The 18,493-nt window shown below is 25.4% G+C and overlaps 1 protein-coding gene across 1 annotated transcript; it reads right to left on the bottom strand.

The window, feature by feature from the left end:
* Positions 1 to 7,668: 7,668 nt before the first annotated feature.
* LOC127285777 (translationally-controlled tumor protein homolog) lies at positions 7,669 to 15,830 on the bottom strand. The gene is made up of 5 exons (XM_051311955.1): positions 15,660 to 15,830; positions 14,348 to 14,418; positions 10,283 to 10,470; positions 8,314 to 8,590; positions 7,669 to 7,889 (listed from the first exon to the last, which is right to left on the bottom strand). Exons 1-4 carry the CDS (start codon positions 15,685 to 15,687, stop codon positions 8,359 to 8,361), a joined length of 519 nt encoding a protein of 172 aa, XP_051167912.1. The 5' UTR covers positions 15,688 to 15,830; the 3' UTR covers positions 7,669 to 7,889; positions 8,314 to 8,358.
* Positions 15,831 to 18,493: the final 2,663 nt, after the last annotated feature.

Raw genomic sequence — 18,493 nt, 5'->3', positions numbered from 1 at the left:
TGCTCCTCTATTATAATAATGTTTCGTCGTATACATTGCTGACATTTTTGAATATTAAAGAAAGAAAATTTCATGTATAATACACTCGATTGTTCCAATTTATATTTATGAACTCAAATATATATATATATAATTAAAATAACTTTAAATATTGATAAACTAATTGGCAAATTTTTACAATTATATTAATTAGTTCATAATCTAATTAATTATATTTTAAATCATCGATTTTCCAATTCAATTTTTTTTTTAAATATTCTAAACATTATATATATATAAAATAAATAATAAAACATGAAGTTATTAATTTCAACTTTCAATAGAAAAAAAGTCGACAAAAAATCGAATTTATCGAGAATAAAAATATTCGTAAGTTTACATATAATTATTATATATAATTTATATATAATTTTTATATTTGCCGTAATGCCGATATAATGTGAATAAAATATTTTCAATATTGCGAGATATGGATTTTTTTTTTTTTGAAGATTTGAAAAATATAATTTTTTGGAAAAAAAATGATATAAAAAATTTTTTCGGAAATTTTGTTTTAAAACCTAAATTGCAGCCTGTTATTTTATAATTAAGTTATAGATGGAAAATGATTATGGTAAAATTAATATATTAAAATATATGTAAACGCTACTACTATTACATTATAAACACCGAAATAGAAAAAGCGTGTCATAATTAAAAGTGAATATAATAAAGAACGATTAAATTGTAGTGAAAAAGTATGGAAATTGCAAAGATGAAAGAAAAAACACGACGAACATTGACCAGTGTATTTTATGAGTATAAGAAAATAGATGGTCTATTCTCAATTGTCTAAATATAATATTTTTATGAAACAAGAAAAAAATGCGTTAATAATTTTTTTTTTTTGATCCATTTATTAATTTCTATCCAATGATTAATGATTTTCATGACTGAATTTCACCGCAATGATTATTTATTTATTTTTCTTTGTATCTCCAACAATTTTTTTTGTTACAAAATTTTAGAAAATTTCTCTTTATTGCTTTTCACACAGCATCTCTTAAAACTTGCAGCATTATTGGCAACATTTGCTAAATATTTTAATATTGCGAAATTTTGGAAATATTTAGGCAATGTTGGGCAATATTGCTGAATTTTTAGAGGCATTTAAGGGGTTAAACTATATTTAGATATAATTTTTTATACCGACTGATGGTAAAACAGGAAAAATGATGCTACAAACAATTATCGACATAGAAATGTACATTACCGACTGATGGTAAAAAGGAAGAGCTTTAAACAAATTTTCAAATTGGTTTTACCATCAGTCGGTAATGTAGATTGCTATGTCGGTAATTTTTTCATTGTTACTTTTCAGGTTCTACCATCAGTCGGTAATGTATATTCCTATGCAGATATTTCTTTAGTTTTCTGTTTTACCATCGCTCGCTAATGAAGATTTCTGTGTCGGTAATCATTTTCCTGTTTTACCATCAGTCGGTAATGTAGATTTCTATGTCGGTAATTTTTTATATTTTCATTTTCCTGTTTTTTAAATAATAAAATTTTCGGAAAATTTTGATTAAAGTATATTTTGTTGAATAAATTCGGAAAAGTCACATTTTATAAAAATAAATCGAAATAGTCGCATTCATTGAAAAAAGTCGTGCAATCCGAGGTTAGTCATTTTTTGGTTCAAATTTGGATTTGTGGGATTTTTTTTTCATCGTCACTGAATTAGACCACGCCCCAATTGGAAAAACAAATTCCCCATCTACTTCATCTAATCCTATTGTCACCGGAAGCAATAAAAAGCTCAACGTTCAACACCAAATTGCAGCCAATAAAACAACCAACTCGACCAACAGCAAGGGTACGGCAGGTAAACCACCACCGATAATAATATATGGACAAGACCAAACAACAACGGTAAGCCTTGTAAAAGAACATTTAAAAACCGAACATTTTCACATAAAAAGAATTAATAAAGATAAACATTCTTTGTATACAGAAAATGTAGTAGATTTTAAAAATGCGAAAGCACAACTCGAAGCTACGAGTTCTAAATTTTTTACCTATACATTGAAAGAAGAAAAAGTAAAATCTTTTCTTTTAAAAGGTCTAGACCCCAGTATAGATCCCGCGGAATTATTGGTAATTCTAAAATCACATAATACAGAAAACATCCAATTTGAAAAAGTTTCAAGATTCACAACATTTAAATCCCAAAAGGAAAATAAAATCTTACCTTTTTATCTAGTACAATTGGCTCCAAATAGCCAAACAAATTTATTACATAAAATTAAATATGTCAATTACCAAGTAATCAGATGGGAAAAACTAAAAAAAAGTGACAGTATACAATGCAAAAAATGTCAAAGATTGGGACATGTAGCTTCGAATTGTAATTTAGATTATAGATGCGTGAAATGTAGCGAAAATCATACGCCGGGCAATTGTAAACTTCCGGAACCCACGAATGTTAACGAAAGAGAGAATGTATATTGCGTGACATGTAAAGAATACGGCCATCCAGCTTCTTTTAGGGGATGCAAAAAACAAATAGAACTGAAGCGTAGAATGCATGAAAAATTAGAGACGATTAGAAAAAATAGAATTGCAAAAGAAAGAATGTACAACAACTTCACAACATCAGAATCAAGTTACTCAAATATTTTGCAAAAAGGTACACTGCAAAACACAGAAAATAATAATACAAACACACAACAACCAATAAACAACAAGCAACAAACATTAAATAATACACAAAATTTACAAGAAAGTTTAAACAAACTAACCAATCAAATACTCCAAATCACACAATTAGTTCAACAAAACAGCGAAAGAATTAATAATCTCTATACACTTTTAACTGATTCTGTTCATAATGGATAAAAACACAAACTTCAACACAACAAATACCATTGCCGTAAAAAATTTAAAAATAATATCTATAAACGTCAACTCAATTATATCAAATGAAAGACGAAATAATCTATTAAATTTCATAAAAAAATATAAACCAGATATATTAACCCTAAGTGAAACTAGACTAAATCCAATACACAAAATAGATTTTAAAAATTATACAGTAATTAGAAGAGATAGACCAAATGCAACAATAGGCGGAGGAGTAGCAATTCTCATAAGAAAAGAACTTAAATTCAAACAGATAATTATATCCGAGATAGAACAGTTCCAAAATTTAGAAACAGTTATTATAAAAATCCCATTGCCTAACAATCAAAAGCTTTTCATTATATCAGCCTACGCTGCATATGGAAATAGATTATGCTTTAATCAAGAAATTGATAAATTATTCCAAATACTTAATCTGAGCGATTGTGACAATTTTTTTATAATAACAGGTGATTTAAATGCTAAACACACTAGTTGGTTAAATGAAAATTCTAACACTAGGGGAACATTTTTACGTAAATGGTTAGACGACAATGAAATAAATTACAAATTAAAATTATACACTCCAAGTCTCCCTTCATTCCCTAGAGGAAACTCATACCTAGACTTAGGAATACTAGACTCTAGACTCAACGTACAAAAATATAACAACATGGACAAACTTAAAACTCTACAATATGACAGTGACCACAATGCAATACTACTAAATGTTTCTTATGACTCACAAACTGATTTTATTCTCGAAAAAGCTACCCATGATCATAAATTTAATTACAGACAAGCTAATTGGGAAAAGTTTACGAATCAACTAAACCAAAAATATAACATTAACATACCCTTTAATAGAAACCTATCAAATGATGAAATAGACAAATATCTAAAAGATATGAATGAATGTATAACAAGTGCAATGAACAACTCACTACCAAAAATTAAAAGTAAAAACTCCATGGAAATTTACCAAACATCTGTCATAAAAAGAATTCAAAAAGCAAAAAGTACAATAGTAACGAAAATAAATAATATATATAAAAACTTTCAAAATCATAATAACAGAGAATTAAATTTTTTAAAAAATAAATTAATATCTTTAAAAGCTCTTTTAAAACAAGAATTCATTAACTCTATAAATGATTATTGGAGAGAAAAAATTAAAAACATTCCCGCAAACGATCCAAAAAATATGTTTCCTCAAGTAAACAAATTATTTAGAACAAAAGGAAAAGTTTCGATACCACAACTTAAAATTGACAATCAAAATACACCCCTGCTACAAGACTCAGAGGTACCTGCTCAAAACTTACCAACTGATAATAATAATAAATACATAATTAGCAATAACGAAGATAAACTTAAAATAATAGGTACACATTTTAAAAACACACACACGAAATTTTCTAATTACGGGAGGGACGGACTAAATAAAATCATTCATAAAAAAATTGTCACTTTAGAACAAGAAATTGAAAATGATAAAATAAACAATAACACAATAGTAAATTTCAATAATAACTTAAAAGCAAATGACACGCATTTGTTAAACGAAATACTTCCGAATTACTTTACCTCAGGATACAAATTACTAAAAATTTTTAGAAATTTAAATAATAAAAAATCAGCAGGCATTGACGAAATCCCAAATATTGTATTGAAACACCTAACACCAACAATGATAGAGGATTACTGTATTCTCTTTAATAATTTACTGAACAACAGTCATTTCCCAAATGACTGGAAAAAGTCAAAACTTATTCCTATACCAAAAAAAGGGAAAAATAGCACAGAACCAAGTGACTTCAGACCCATAACTCTTCTTCCTAATATTAGTAAAGTATTTGAAAAATAGTAAAAGATTCCCTAATACTAATATGCGCGGAAAAAAATATTATCCCAGAACAGCAATACGGTTTTAGAAACAAACATTCCACAATACACGCAATTAACAAATTGACATCAGATATCACCCAAGCCCTTAACAATAAAAAATACGTAGGAGCTTGTTTAATTGATCTTGAAAAAGCTTTTGATACTGTTTGGTCTAATGGATTAATATTTAAACTATTAAAAAATTCCTTTCCTAAACATCTAATAAAATTGTTAAAAAACATGATAACAAACAAAAGTTTCATAATAACGGATGGTAACATAACATTAAAAAAGAAATTTTTAGTAAAAAACGGCCTCCAACAAGGAACAGTTCTATCACCGATATTATTTAACATCTATATTTATGAAATACTAAAAATGTATGATATAAATATAGACGAAAATAAAAAAGGAATCGCATTTGCAGATGATATGATAATTTACGTTATAGGTAAAAAAGTCACAAAAATACAAAAAATACTGCAAGAGCTTTTTGAGAATGTTCAATATTATCTTTACACGTGGAAACTAAAAGTAAACGTCTCCAAATGCGAAACCATATTCTTTAGAACTCCCCTTTCAGAAACAAACCGCAATGTTAGAAAAAACTGGAAAAATTTCCAAATAAAAGAAAAGAAAGACGACGGTGAACCAGTACCAAATAAAACAATTGTAAAATATTTAGGACTTAATATAGACCATAAACTCAATTTTATAAAACACATTAACACACAGTTAGAAAATGCAAAAATAGTTTTTAACAAATTAAAAAGATTATTTTATAATAAACACCTACACTATAAAATAAAAATCAACTGTTATATGTTATTCATAAGACCGATATTAACGTATGCATGCCCTATTTGGTACAACTTAAGCGCATCCATTATGGAAAAAATCAGATTATTTGAGAGAAAGTGTATAAGAGTATGTCTAGGAAAATATAGATCACCTGAATCAAACTTCCAGAAATACATATCAAGTAAAGTTATTTACAATTTAGCCAACATTAATAAAATTGATACACAAATAATTAAAATAACAAGAAATTACTTTGCAAATACTCGCAAAGTAACTGACAACAGCCTCATTCATTCAATCTGTTACCCAAATGATAACTATTTTGAAAATGTAATAAAAACTAATTTTGTCCCACCTGAAGCATTTACCTACCTAGACAAGAATGGATATATACAGGACACTCATGGTGCTCCAGTAATATACCATTATAACAGAAATGCTAGGAAAAAATCCTTCCTTTACGAAAAACACTTAGATACACAAATACCAAATGATGAATGGCGATTTAAGACATTTACAACAAATAAAGAAATGAAAGACAAACACAGACAAAACATCAAAAAATATTTTTGGTTAGACGACTAATATAAGAATCTTGTCATAATAAATTTAAATTTATCATAAATTAATGTATTAGGAAATAAATTAACATACTAGTTACACTATTGTCATCAATTATTAATTCTGTACTTTAAAAATTATAACTCTTTATCTGTAAAAGAAAATCATCGATTAACACATGTAAATACTCTTAGATTATAAGTTAGTTTAGATTTACTTTTTTTTTTCCTTTCTTCCTTGTTATTGTTAAAATTCATTATTATAAATAATATAGTTTATTCAGGTTTTTAATTTATTTTTATTATTATTCTTAAAATAAAATAAAATGTATGAATGATCAGTTTTATTAAGCCCTTTCTGATCGAAAAAAATATTTCAAATGGTATAATTCTCTCGGGAATTAAAAAATAAATAATATGTGTTAGAAGCGAAAAATATTCAACTCATATATGCATTCGTGGGCATAAAATATTGTATGCGACTTCGAGAGCAATTGTATTAGCCAGTAAGTCCTGTAAAATAATGTAAAATGAATTCATTGTTTATTGTGAAACCTTGTACTATTATTGATTTTGGCAATAAATAAACGATACAAACGCAAAAAAAAACAAGTTCTCGTCCGATCACTTAAGTTAAGCAACGTTGAGCGCGGTTAGTACTTGGATGGGTGACCGCTTGGGAATACCGCGTAATGTTGACATTTTTTTTTCTTTTCCTTCTTTTAAAGTTTTTTTCTTATTTTTATTAAATAAAGAATTTTTTAAATTTCTCATTAATTATTTTACACAATGGAATTTCGCATTTGATTAAAAATTAAAAAAAAAAATAATTCAAAATCAGACAAAAACTATGATTTTATTTAATTAGATTTTGATTTCTCGCTCTAAATTTCATACATTTTTATATAATTTGCATTATTTGTTAATTTCTTTATAATTCAATTATTTCTAAAAATTTTAAATCAAACTCTTCCAAATTCAATTATTTTTAAGGGGGTTGTCTAGTGTTTAAACTTATAATATATTTTTTTTTTATTATAAGATAAAACATAATCACACCAAATCTTTTTACATCGTTTTATTCGCATTATGAAGTGTTGAAAAAAATTATAATCGATTATTTTTTACCAGACGCACAAAAAAATGTTTAATCTAATTCGACATTTTCTGTTTAAAAACAAGAAAATAGTGGACTTAGAATTTATTTTGAGGGGTCTGGTATATTTTGATCATTTTGTATAATGATGGAAAAGGTAAAAAATTAGACTTTCGTGTTTTTTTTTTTTTTTTTTTTTTTTATTAAAACATTTTACTTTATTCAATATCGGAAAAATCAAATTATTTTTATTGAAACATACGTCGAATGTCAGTATAAATAAATTTTGCGCTTTACTCTCGAAATGAAAACAAGAAGCGTGTTTTGACATTTTAAACATAAAAATTAAATTTGAAAGTATCAAAAAGAAAAAGAAAATTAAAAAAAAAGAGATTTCTTATATTAAAATTTCTCTCTACGTTTTTCCATATCTTCTTTTTCTCGTTTTTCTAAATATATATATATATACAACATTGCTTCTCGTTAAAACAAAAAATCGAGAGTCAATTGCAAATAATTTTTTTTTTCTCATTTCATAAAATAAATAAATCGTGCACGAGAATCATTGGAAGCGGCTATTATTTTTCCCTGCAAAATTTTTATGCATAAAATCCCCATATTTCCGGTTTTTTTTTCTGTACAATTCCTTCATTCCGGTTTATTATCTGTAAAAGGATTTAAAAAATAAATTTACGTTTTTTGTTCAAAATGAAATATATAATATTTATTGACAATTGAGATAGAATTTCAATTCCGGAAGCACTTGCAAAAAAAAAAACATATCGTCTATACTTAGTTTTTTTTATTTCTGGTGATATATATATATTTTTTTTGTTTTCAATGACACCATTTTCGTTTAAAAAAAAAAAATTAAATCGATAGTTTTCTTTTTTTATTTGTTCGGATGAAAATAGACGCTGCGAAAGATGAAAAGTAATTAAGCAGCGTGAATCTGACAGCCGATTGTTTTTTTTTTTTTATTACATGATTGTGCAGTGACGAGCTCCAAGTGTGTCGAGCGGGCCACGAATTATCATGTTAAATTTTTGTTTCTTTTCTCTTTTTTTTTTTAATGATTAATGAACTTACAAAATTTGTTTCATTCATTAAATTAGTTCATTATCTAAAATTTTCTTAGAATTTCTCCTCAATGAGTCCATGTTTGAAGCACATGAGTACAGGCACACTTTCTCCGTCAATGTCACGATATTCCATCAAGGCAACCATTCCATCGACGTCCATAGATTCGCCAGTAAAGAATTGAAGTTCCTTAAATCGGCTCAAAACATCCTTCATCACTTTGGTTGTGTTTGTCTTGAATTTTTCTACTTCTTCTGGTTTTTCTTTTTGTAAATGATCTATTAATCTATTAAAAAAAAAATCACAAAAAATAATATAATTATTATCATTAAAATAACAAAACTATCAAAATTAATTATGTTTAGGTTTGTTTGTTTTCTAACAATAATGAGTATTTAAAAATATAATATAAAAAATCCAACTATAATTCAGTTAATAATTTTTTTTTAATAGAAATCGAAATTTTTAAAAACTTAAAATTTAAACTTCTCTTACTATACATCTCTTTCAAAATTAAATTTGAGTAAAAATTTCTGAATTGGATCACCCAAATTAAAAATGTACTCTATTTGCTTGAAAATATAGAAAATTAAAACATTATTATGAGTTGAAAAACTGCCTCAAAGGATTTTTCAAAAAAAATTAAATTTCACAAAGTTATAAACAATTGAAGTTTTTTGTAGTCTTAAATTAAAAAATAAATATCTTAGAACTAAGTGAACGGATCTTTATAAAAATTGGTATATATACACAGAAAATGATACAGTTTTAGTTAAAAATTAGAAAATTTTTGATTTTTAATAATTGTTATTGCAAAATTAATTGTTTATTTAAAAAATAGACCATGTTCTCGTTGTCGTAGAAAGTTGATCCAAAGTTTATTAAAAAAGGAATTTCATAAGGATTCGAAAACCGTTTTAAAATTTCGTGGATCGCAATTAGCAAAAAACTTATCGCGTTTTTTGTGAGGCGCGAAATTTTTATTTTATTTTCTAATAAAAGTTTTGTTAAATAGAAATTTTGTTATATAGAAATTCTTTTAATTGTAAATTCTGTTAATAAAAATACTTTTAATTGAATATTCGGATAAATAGAAATTTGACAAAAGAACAAATTTGATAAATAAAAATTCTTCTTTATGAAAATTATTCTAGACATAAATTTTGTTAAATGGAAATTGTATTATTTAAAAATCTGCTTTATCAAAGTTCAGTTAAATAAAAATTCTATAAAATAACAATTTTTTTAAATAGTTATTTTTCGATATTAAAATTGAGTTTTATTTTTTAAATAAACAATTAATTTTGCAATAACAATTATTAAAAATCAAAAATTTTTAATTTTCAAATTTTCAACTAAAACTGTATCATTTTCTGTGTAAGTATACCAATTTTTATAAAGATCCGTTCACTTAGTTCTAAGATATTCATTTTTTAACTTAAGACAACAAAAAACTTCAATTGTTTATAACTTTGAGAAATTTAATTTTTTTGAAATGAGACAGTTTTTCAACTCATAATAATGTTTTAATTTTCTATATTTCCAAGCAAATACAGTACATCTTTAATTTGGGTGATCCACTTCAGGAATTTTTACTCATTTTTATTTAAAATACTTTGTCAAGCCTATTATTTAAAACAAAAAATTATCATTAAAAATAATCTAAATTTCAATTATTGTATTAAATTTGTAAAAAAAAATCTCCAGCAATATTCTCTAAGTTTATAAAACTTTTCAATTTAAAATCTCCTGAAATTCACTTATTTCTAAAAATCTAAATCGGAAAAATTCAATTATTTTTATTTCTTAACATTTCGTATGTATTTTTTTTTGTGTATGTTAATGATTGTAAAATATTAACAATTTTTGTTGTTGAAAAATTAGAAATTTAGTATAATAATCATGAATTTTGTTTTAATGATGAAAAATGATTTTTTTTTAAAGTTGCAAATAAAGAAAAATTTGTAAATCTACTAACTTCTTCATGTAATCCTTCAAGTAAAGAGTGTAAGATTTTTTGTCACCAAATGCAAAGCATTCAGTGAGTCGATGATTTAAAACAACATCTACTCCACTCTGAGTCGATGAATCACATCCTTCATCGCCACCTTCTGCTGATGGATTCGAACCTGCTAGTTGAATATCGTCTTGAGTTCGTGTGATTAACTAAAAAAAAAAAAGAATTTAAGTCTTTATTTAAATAAAAATTTTTTCCTGATTTCCAGTGAAAATTAAAATTTTTTTTCTGACCCTTATGAAAATATTTCAAGAGATTTTCGATAATAGAACCTCGGATTGCACGACTTTTTTTTAATTTTTTAAAATTTAATTTATTTAAAAGAATATATTAACTTCAATTGTTGGCAAAATCAATTACTTTCAATAATTTAAAACAAATTCTTCGAAAATTACATAATTTAAAACAATTTTCAATTGAAAATTCACATAATTGTCTAAAGTTTAAAAAAAAAAAATTTCACCAATTCAAAATGAAAAGTTTCAATTAACACTCTCCTGAAATTCAATTATTATTTCTAAAAATTTTAATTCGAAATCTTCTAAAATAAAATTATTTCTAAATTTTGTAACTAAAATTTTTTGTTGAATAATTTAATTTTAATAGTTTTAATCAAGATTTTCGAAAATTCAATTATTTAAAACATTTTCCAATTTAAAATTATTATTGTTTAAGACTTATAAAATATCTACAGAAATTTCAATTAACGAAAATTTTTATTAAAAATCTCCTGAAATTCAATTATTACTAAAATTTTTAATTACAATTTCTTTTTTAATTAATTATTTCTAATAACTAACACGAGGTGTAGTCATTTAGTAGGTACTCTAATTAATGATATGTGAGGTCATTAACAACAATTTTGTAACGAAAGCGGTTTTGATGTGTTTACTAATTCTTTAATGGCCTTTTCGAAATTAGTGAATGATTTCGTCAGTCGACCTTGAGAATTAATTACTAACACACAATTGATTCTCTCAGATGTTATATTGCTTATGTTTATATTATGTATCAAATTGTTTATAATCCTGTTATTGGTCTTCGGACTATTGGATTTATTTTTTTTCCAATAAATTAATAAATAAACTTTAATCAAGTTTTTTAAATATTCAATTAGATTTTAAAAATCGAAGATTCAATTTTTTAAATGAATTTTTCAATTGAAAATTCTCTAAAATTCCTTATAATTCAATTATTTACAGTCGAACCTCGATAAGTGAGAATCCAAGGGACCGAAAATTTCTTCTCGCTTATCGAGGTTTCTCAGTAAGACAGGTTCTTACTTATGAAGGTCGAAGAGTGGGTTTTCTCACTTACAGAGGTTATTGCACTGATAGAGGCTTTTTAAGGGTTTTGTCAATTAAAGTTTCACTTTTACGTAATAAGAAATTTCATATAATTATTTATTTAACAAGTTTAATAAAAATTGTTATTGCTTTAAGCTTTATGAAAAAAGTCTGTTATTACTGTTTGTTTTTTAGTAGCGCAATTCTTAACATGATTTTCAAGCTCATAAATTTTGTCAAAAACTGATTCATTAATATTTGTCGAAAATTCCCAAAAACTAAAGTTTATTTTGTATGATAGGTATAATTGTAGTTTGAACAAAGAGCCTTTGTTCTTACACGTCTAATCAAATTTTAATTACTGTTTATTAATTTCATATTGACTTTTAGAAAATTATAATATAGAAAAGATTCTCAGTTATAGAGGTTTGAAAAGCGCGCTTTTCTCACTTACAGAGGTCTAATCAAGAAAAATGATTCTCACTTATAAAAGTTTTTGCATGTAAAAATGACGGGACCTGAAAATTCTTCTCACTTATAGAGGTTTCTCAGTTAGACAAGTCTCACTTATCGAGGTTCGACTGTATATGAAATGCATTCATAATTCACAGAAAACTTCTTTATATATTAATAAACAAATCTCTCATTGCAAGTTCTTTCAATTTTAAAGTTCTCCGCATACTTTTTGCCGTTGAAGTTGAGAAACCATATAAACATTAACAAGTCTCAATTTTTATTAAAAAATAATTAAACAATTAACTTTTTTTTTTTAAATTTTTAATAAATTTGTCGGCTTCTTTGAACCCTAATACTAAAATATATCAAAATTTACTTAATTTCGTAAATATTTGTTTAAGATAGGACAATTTATGTTTTAAATTTCAATAAAATTGAGAAAAAAAAAATTCAATTTTTCTTTATTATTATTAAAAATAATCTTACAAAAAAAATTTCAAAGACAAAAAAGTTACGTATTTCTGTTCTTTACATGGTAATACGTTTAAAAATTTTTATTTTTTTTCACTTTTGAACGGTCTTGACTACCATTAGAGCGGTTGTCCGAGTTATTTGATCGGGACCCTCAATTATTTCTAAAAATCTTAACTGTAACTCCATAAAAATTCAATTATTTAAAACATATTTGAAAATTCTCTAAAATTCAATTATTGTCTGAAATTTATCAAAAAAAAAAATTTCATTAAATCAAATTGAAAATCTCCTAAAATTCAATTATTCCTAAAAAAATTTAAATCAAACTCTTCAAAATTCAATTATTTTTAAAATTTTAATAAAAAATCTCCTGAAATTCAATTATTTCACAAATTTTCATTTAAAATTAATTTTTCTTCAATATTATATTTTAATGAAATTCTTCAAAAATTTAATTATTTAAAACATTTTCCGAAATTCTGAATACGAATAATGTGCATAAATCAGAGTTGAAAAATTTTCTTCTTTTTGCTTCCTCGTGGAGGAAGCTTTGTAGTCCTTTCGTTTATAAAACTTTTCAAAGTGGCGGAAACAAATTTTTTTCTTTATAGAAACATGTTATATGAGATCCTGATCAATTGTCCGGATGTATGTATGTGTGTGTGGATCCCTTTTTTGTTTAGAAGATAACTTTAACAGGTTTTAATGGATTTAGATAAAATTTGGTAGGCTCATTTATCATACTAATATCTCAAATGTGACCAAAGGATTCTGAAAAATACCCCAAAAAAAAAAATTTATCTTTTTTCCAAAAATTTTTTTTTAATCGAAAAAATTTTTAAATAGAAAAATTTAATGTTATATATAATAAAATCGTATTCCTTAAAGAATTAATGAAAGTTAAAAAATCAAAAATTCACATTTTGGCTATTTAAATTTTGCTTTCTCCACGAGGAAGCAAATTTTTTTGCTGATCGTAAAGAGGAAGCAAAATTTTCATGTAATGAACATCTGAATTTACAACTTGTTTTTTTAATGTAACTAAATTATTTTTTCAAAATTTGTTCTGAAACTGAATTGAAATGTTCTTGTAATGTAAATCGATTAAAATGACTTTTTTTTTTCTTTCAAAAATCGATCCGAGGCTTACAATATTATAAAAATGTAAGATAATAATAATTTTTAGAACGAAGCTAAAGTACGTAACGTTTATGATAAACAATTTTTAAAGAAATAATTTTTTAAAATGAAAAATTCTATAATTTTTCGTCTAAAAAATATTTCTTAGTTTTCATTAACAAATTATAAAAAAAATTTTAGGCAGAAAATTATAGAATTTTTCATTTTAGAAAATTATTTACTTAAAAATTGTTTATCATAAACGTTGCGTACTTCAGCTTTGTTTTTTTTAGAAGCAAAAGTTTGAATTGAAAATTTCAAAAATTGTAATTTTTAGTAGCATTTTTAGAAATGTGATATTTTTCCAGTACTTTTCATAAAATTCCCTGATTTTTCCATGAGTTTCCTGATCCGTGGCAATCCTGATTAAAAATTGAAAAATTTAATTCTTTAATTAAGACTATTTATCCAAATGTTTTTCTTTTATTTCAATCTCTCTTTAATAAATAAATTTATTTATTAAATGAAGATTGAAATAAAGAAAAATATATGAAATTTATATCCCCTAAACTTCTAGAAATAAATAAATGATATTTAATGAATAAATAAATTAGTGATTATATTAATTAATAAATTTTAAAAAAAAATTAATTTTAGTTTCATTTTTAGTAAAAATAATATTTTTACTCACCTTTCCATAGACTTCATATAAAACTTCGTCAACAAGTTTAACTTTATAGGTGTCAGAGAACATCTCATCGTCTAAAAATGAATAATTTTTTGGTCACAAATTTTCAAGAACATAAATAAGAGACATTTAATTAAAGAGAAAAATAAAATACAATTTCAAATTGAAAAAGTTTTGCATAATAAGAAATTATTTAAAAAGTATATTCTAAAGATAAATAAATACAAGAAAAAAAAATAGGTAAATGAATTCAGGAGATGAGAAAAGATTAAGAAAAAGGAATTTTTAAAAAAAAAAAACGAAAACATAAAGAGAATTTTTTATTCTACTTTTTTCTTAAAAGGGCAAACGCTCGAATTTCAATCACGAGTTTTGGTTATTGAAATTTAAATTTTAAAAATTTTAACAGTTGATTTTTACCATTAGAATTTTATATTTAAAAGATTTCCTATTATTCGAATAAAAGTTTTAATGAAAAAAAAAGTTTTAATTTTACCATATGGTAAAGGTTATGTTATACGAAGAGAAAATAAATATCAAATTTTTTTTAAAAATATTTTCAAGTCGTGGAGAAAATATACTGGAAAAGCAAAAAATTTTCACATAAGAAATTCTAAATTTTTGAAACTTGAATAAAAAATTAAAGCAAAAAAGTAATAAATATTTTAATTTTTTAAATAATTTTCTTCTTTAAAGATTAGTACATGGAATTTTCGCTTATATCATATTTTCAACGACTTAAAAATACTTCTATAAAACGAATTCATTTATAAAATTCAAAAAAAAAAATTTTTTCCTCATATAAAAAATATAGTACCAATTGTAAAATCACAAAATTAAATTTACAACAAATTAAATTAAAACAAAATTAAATTAAAATAAAATTATGTAAAAAAGAAAATTAAAAAAAATTTTAAATATTAAAAAAATTTTTAAGAAAAATAATTAATAATTTTGCATTGAATTAAATTTTATACGGAAAACATCATAAAATCTCTAGCAACAATAAAAATCTGTCACTTTTCCATTTATAGTAATCAGCTTATACGAAAATAGGTTATGTTTCGAAAGTATTGAATGAAATATTTTCTAAATAAAATCATTAAAAAATAGAAAATATAATATAAAAAATTAATTCCTACATTTATATTAATAAAAAAAGAAAAAAATTATTATTAAAAATAATGAAAATAAGGGGGGGAAAAATGCTGAAATGTCAATTCATTTTTAGAATCAAATAATTGTTAGATTAATGATACAAATCGTGAAACTATAGAAAAATATGAAAACTAGATTAAAAATTAATTTTACTTACTGGTGATAAGATCTTTGTAAATTCTCATTTTGGAAGATTGAGAGAGATTACGTTACAGCTAAAACTAAACAAGACAACCACCCGTCTACACGAACTGGTAAAAGAAAGAAATACTAAGAAAAGTGCTCGTCAATCAGGAAGGTGTAACCAATAAACGTTTCACTTTACTATGCAAGTCAAATGTATAACTTCCGTTTGTCACCAAATTTAAATAAATTAAATTTTAGTTTAAGGAATTTTTTTTTTAAAACTAATTTTCTTACATTCTGTTTTATAAATTTTATTGTTTGTACAATTTATTGTTTTACGTAAGTAGAATTAATTGTAATGTAATAAATTTAAGAATGTGGAATGTAGGATGGAATAAAGGTGTTTTCACACCTTTTTTGTTACGGTGATACCAGAATTGGGAATGTAGTAATATTTAATATATTCCACGCCAAAGTGAAAGTCCATCTGCAATTGCATCTCCAATTTTTTTGAAATTTTTTTTTACTTTACGTACTAATCGATTAATTTTCAAAATTTTTTCAAAAAAACAACTTTTTTTTACGAAACTTTTAAGCCTATCCCGATAATGGGCAAACGATTTTTACAATATTTTCGGAATTTTTCAAAAATTTTTGAATTTTGATTTTTTTAAAAATATTTTTGGTTCTTTTTATACTACGTACTTTTATGTATTTTGATGCGCTGATTACGAAAATCATAGTGACAATTAGGACCTGAAATCTTGTGTAACTACTCAACCCTGAACCCACTTGCGGCAACCATCTTGCTGTTTTGTCTCTTTCTTTATACATATGTTAGACAGAGATAAAATAAAAAATGGCCACCGCAAGTGGGTCGACACCAGATGGCGTATTGCAGCTCTGCGGTTCCCAAAACCCAAAAATTTGATATTTATGGTGAAAACCATAAAAAAAAGTCCCAAAATTTATGGTTTTTTTCGTTTATTGGGTAAAATATGCAAAATTAAAAAAAATGCATAGAATATAAAAAACGTATTTTAATAAGATCTATAACTTTTGTCTAAAAGTTTTTTTTAATTTTGCATATTTTACCCAATAAACGAAAAAAAACCATAAATTTTGGGACTTTTTTATGGTTTTCACCATAAATATCAAATTTTCGGGTATTGTCACTATGATTTTCGTAATCAGCGTATCAAAATACATAAAAGTACGTAGTATAAAAAAAAACCAAAAATATTTTTAAAAAATTCAAAATTTTTTGAAAAATTCCGAAAATATTGTAAAAATTGTTTGCCCATTATCGGGATAGGCTTGAAAGTTTCGTAAAAAGAAGTAGTTTTTTTAAAAAAATTTTGAAAAAAATCGATCTGTACTTCAAATGAGAAAAATGATTTTTTATCATTAAAACTCAAAAATTTGATAGTAATATCGTTTTAAAAAATTTTCGATTTTTTTTTTGAAAAGTACGTTTAAAAACACACACATTTTGAAAAAAAAGACTTTTAAAATTGATGCATTTTTAAGGAAGTTATGAGCATTCAAAAATTAAAAGTCAATGAAAATTCTCGGTTTGCTAAAAAAAATTGAAAATATTCATGGAAGCTAGTCTCAATTTGTACTAAAAGTAAAAAAAATCCTAAAAAATTGGAAATGCAATTGCAGATGGACATTTACTTTGGCGTGGAATACATCATATGCATAAATGCCATACGGAATTGCATTCCGATGTCAATTCGTAAACGGCCTTAAGGTGCTTTTACACCTCTAGTATTTTGGTCAAGCAATCGGCTGGATTGAATTTTTACGGTTGTATCACTGAATTTGATTGGCTCTAACAAAATTCAATTTTCACGGTGAAAATGTAATATTTGTCAAAGCCAATCAAATTCAGTGATACAACCGTGAAAATCCAATTAAGCCGATTGTTTGACCAAAATACTGGAGGTTTAAAAGCACCTTTACGATACGGTTACGTTTCTATTCGTTTAGGTTACGGTCACACCTCGTTAAGGCCTAAGCATAATAGCTTCGCAAAAGACGTTCGCGAACGTGAAACATGAGTTAGAAAAGGACAGAGGTATATATGTATCCTTTTCTATCTCATGCATCTCGTTCGCGAAGGACTTTCGCGAAGCTATTGTGCGTTGGCCTATAGATAGCATGGCCACCTACCTATAATATAAAGGCCGGAGCAGAATAGAAACGTAACCGGAATAACGAGTTAGAGAAGGACAAACAATATGTCTATCCTTCTCTAACTAATTCTTTCGGTTTCGTTTGCGATTACGATTACGGTTACGTTTCTATTCTGCTTAGGCCATAATATAACGTATAAGAGTGAGAGAAATAAGAACATTTGTTATTTCCCTCACTCTTATACGTTATATTTAATTATAGACAGGAAGACAGATAGTCTCGATATCTATCGATGTGTGACCGTACCCTTAAGGTGCTTTTATACCTCCAGTATTTTGGTCAAGCAATCGGCTGGATTGAATTTTCACGGAGAATCACTGAATTTGATTGGCTCTAAAAATATTCAATTTTCACGGTGGAAATGGAATATTAGTCAGAGCCAATTAAATTCAGTGATACAGCCGTGAAAATTCAATCCAGCCGAATGCTTGACCAAAATACTGGAGGTATAAAAGCACCTTGAGGCTGCAGTCCCATGGCAGCGTTTTGCGTTGCGTTTTGTCACTAGACCCTGAGTGTAAACATAGCAAACATATATCTGCATCTCTTTTACACTCATGGTCTAGTGACAAAAAGCAAAACGCTGCCATGGGACTGCAGCCTTAGGATCGTATTGAAGAAAGGCCTTTAGAGAATAAAGGAGCGGTCACAGCTCTGCAACCA

The sequence above is a fragment of the Leptopilina boulardi genome, unplaced genomic scaffold (assembly GCF_019393585.1).
Source record: "Leptopilina boulardi isolate dan_hultmark-lab unplaced genomic scaffold, ZJU_Lbou_2.1 LbouV2_341, whole genome shotgun sequence".
In the NCBI taxonomy this organism is placed as follows: domain Eukaryota; kingdom Metazoa; phylum Arthropoda; class Insecta; order Hymenoptera; family Figitidae; genus Leptopilina; species Leptopilina boulardi.
The sequence above is the reverse complement of the archived record's forward strand: the minus strand, read 5'-3'. Positions and strand labels throughout refer to the sequence as shown.

Excerpts from the sequence above, each read along its gene's own strand:
- LOC127285777 (XM_051311955.1), bottom strand. The coding sequence starts at position 15,687 with ATGAGAATTTACAAAGATCTTATCACCA. Across the intron at positions 10,471-14,347 it reads TATATGAAGTCTATGGAAAG|TTAATCACACGAACTCAAGA; the intron begins GTGAGTAAAAAT and ends TTTTTTTTTTAG. Across the intron at positions 8,591-10,282 it reads TTGAAGGATTACATGAAGAA|ATTAATAGATCATTTACAAA; the intron begins GTTAGTAGATTT and ends TTTTTTTAATAG.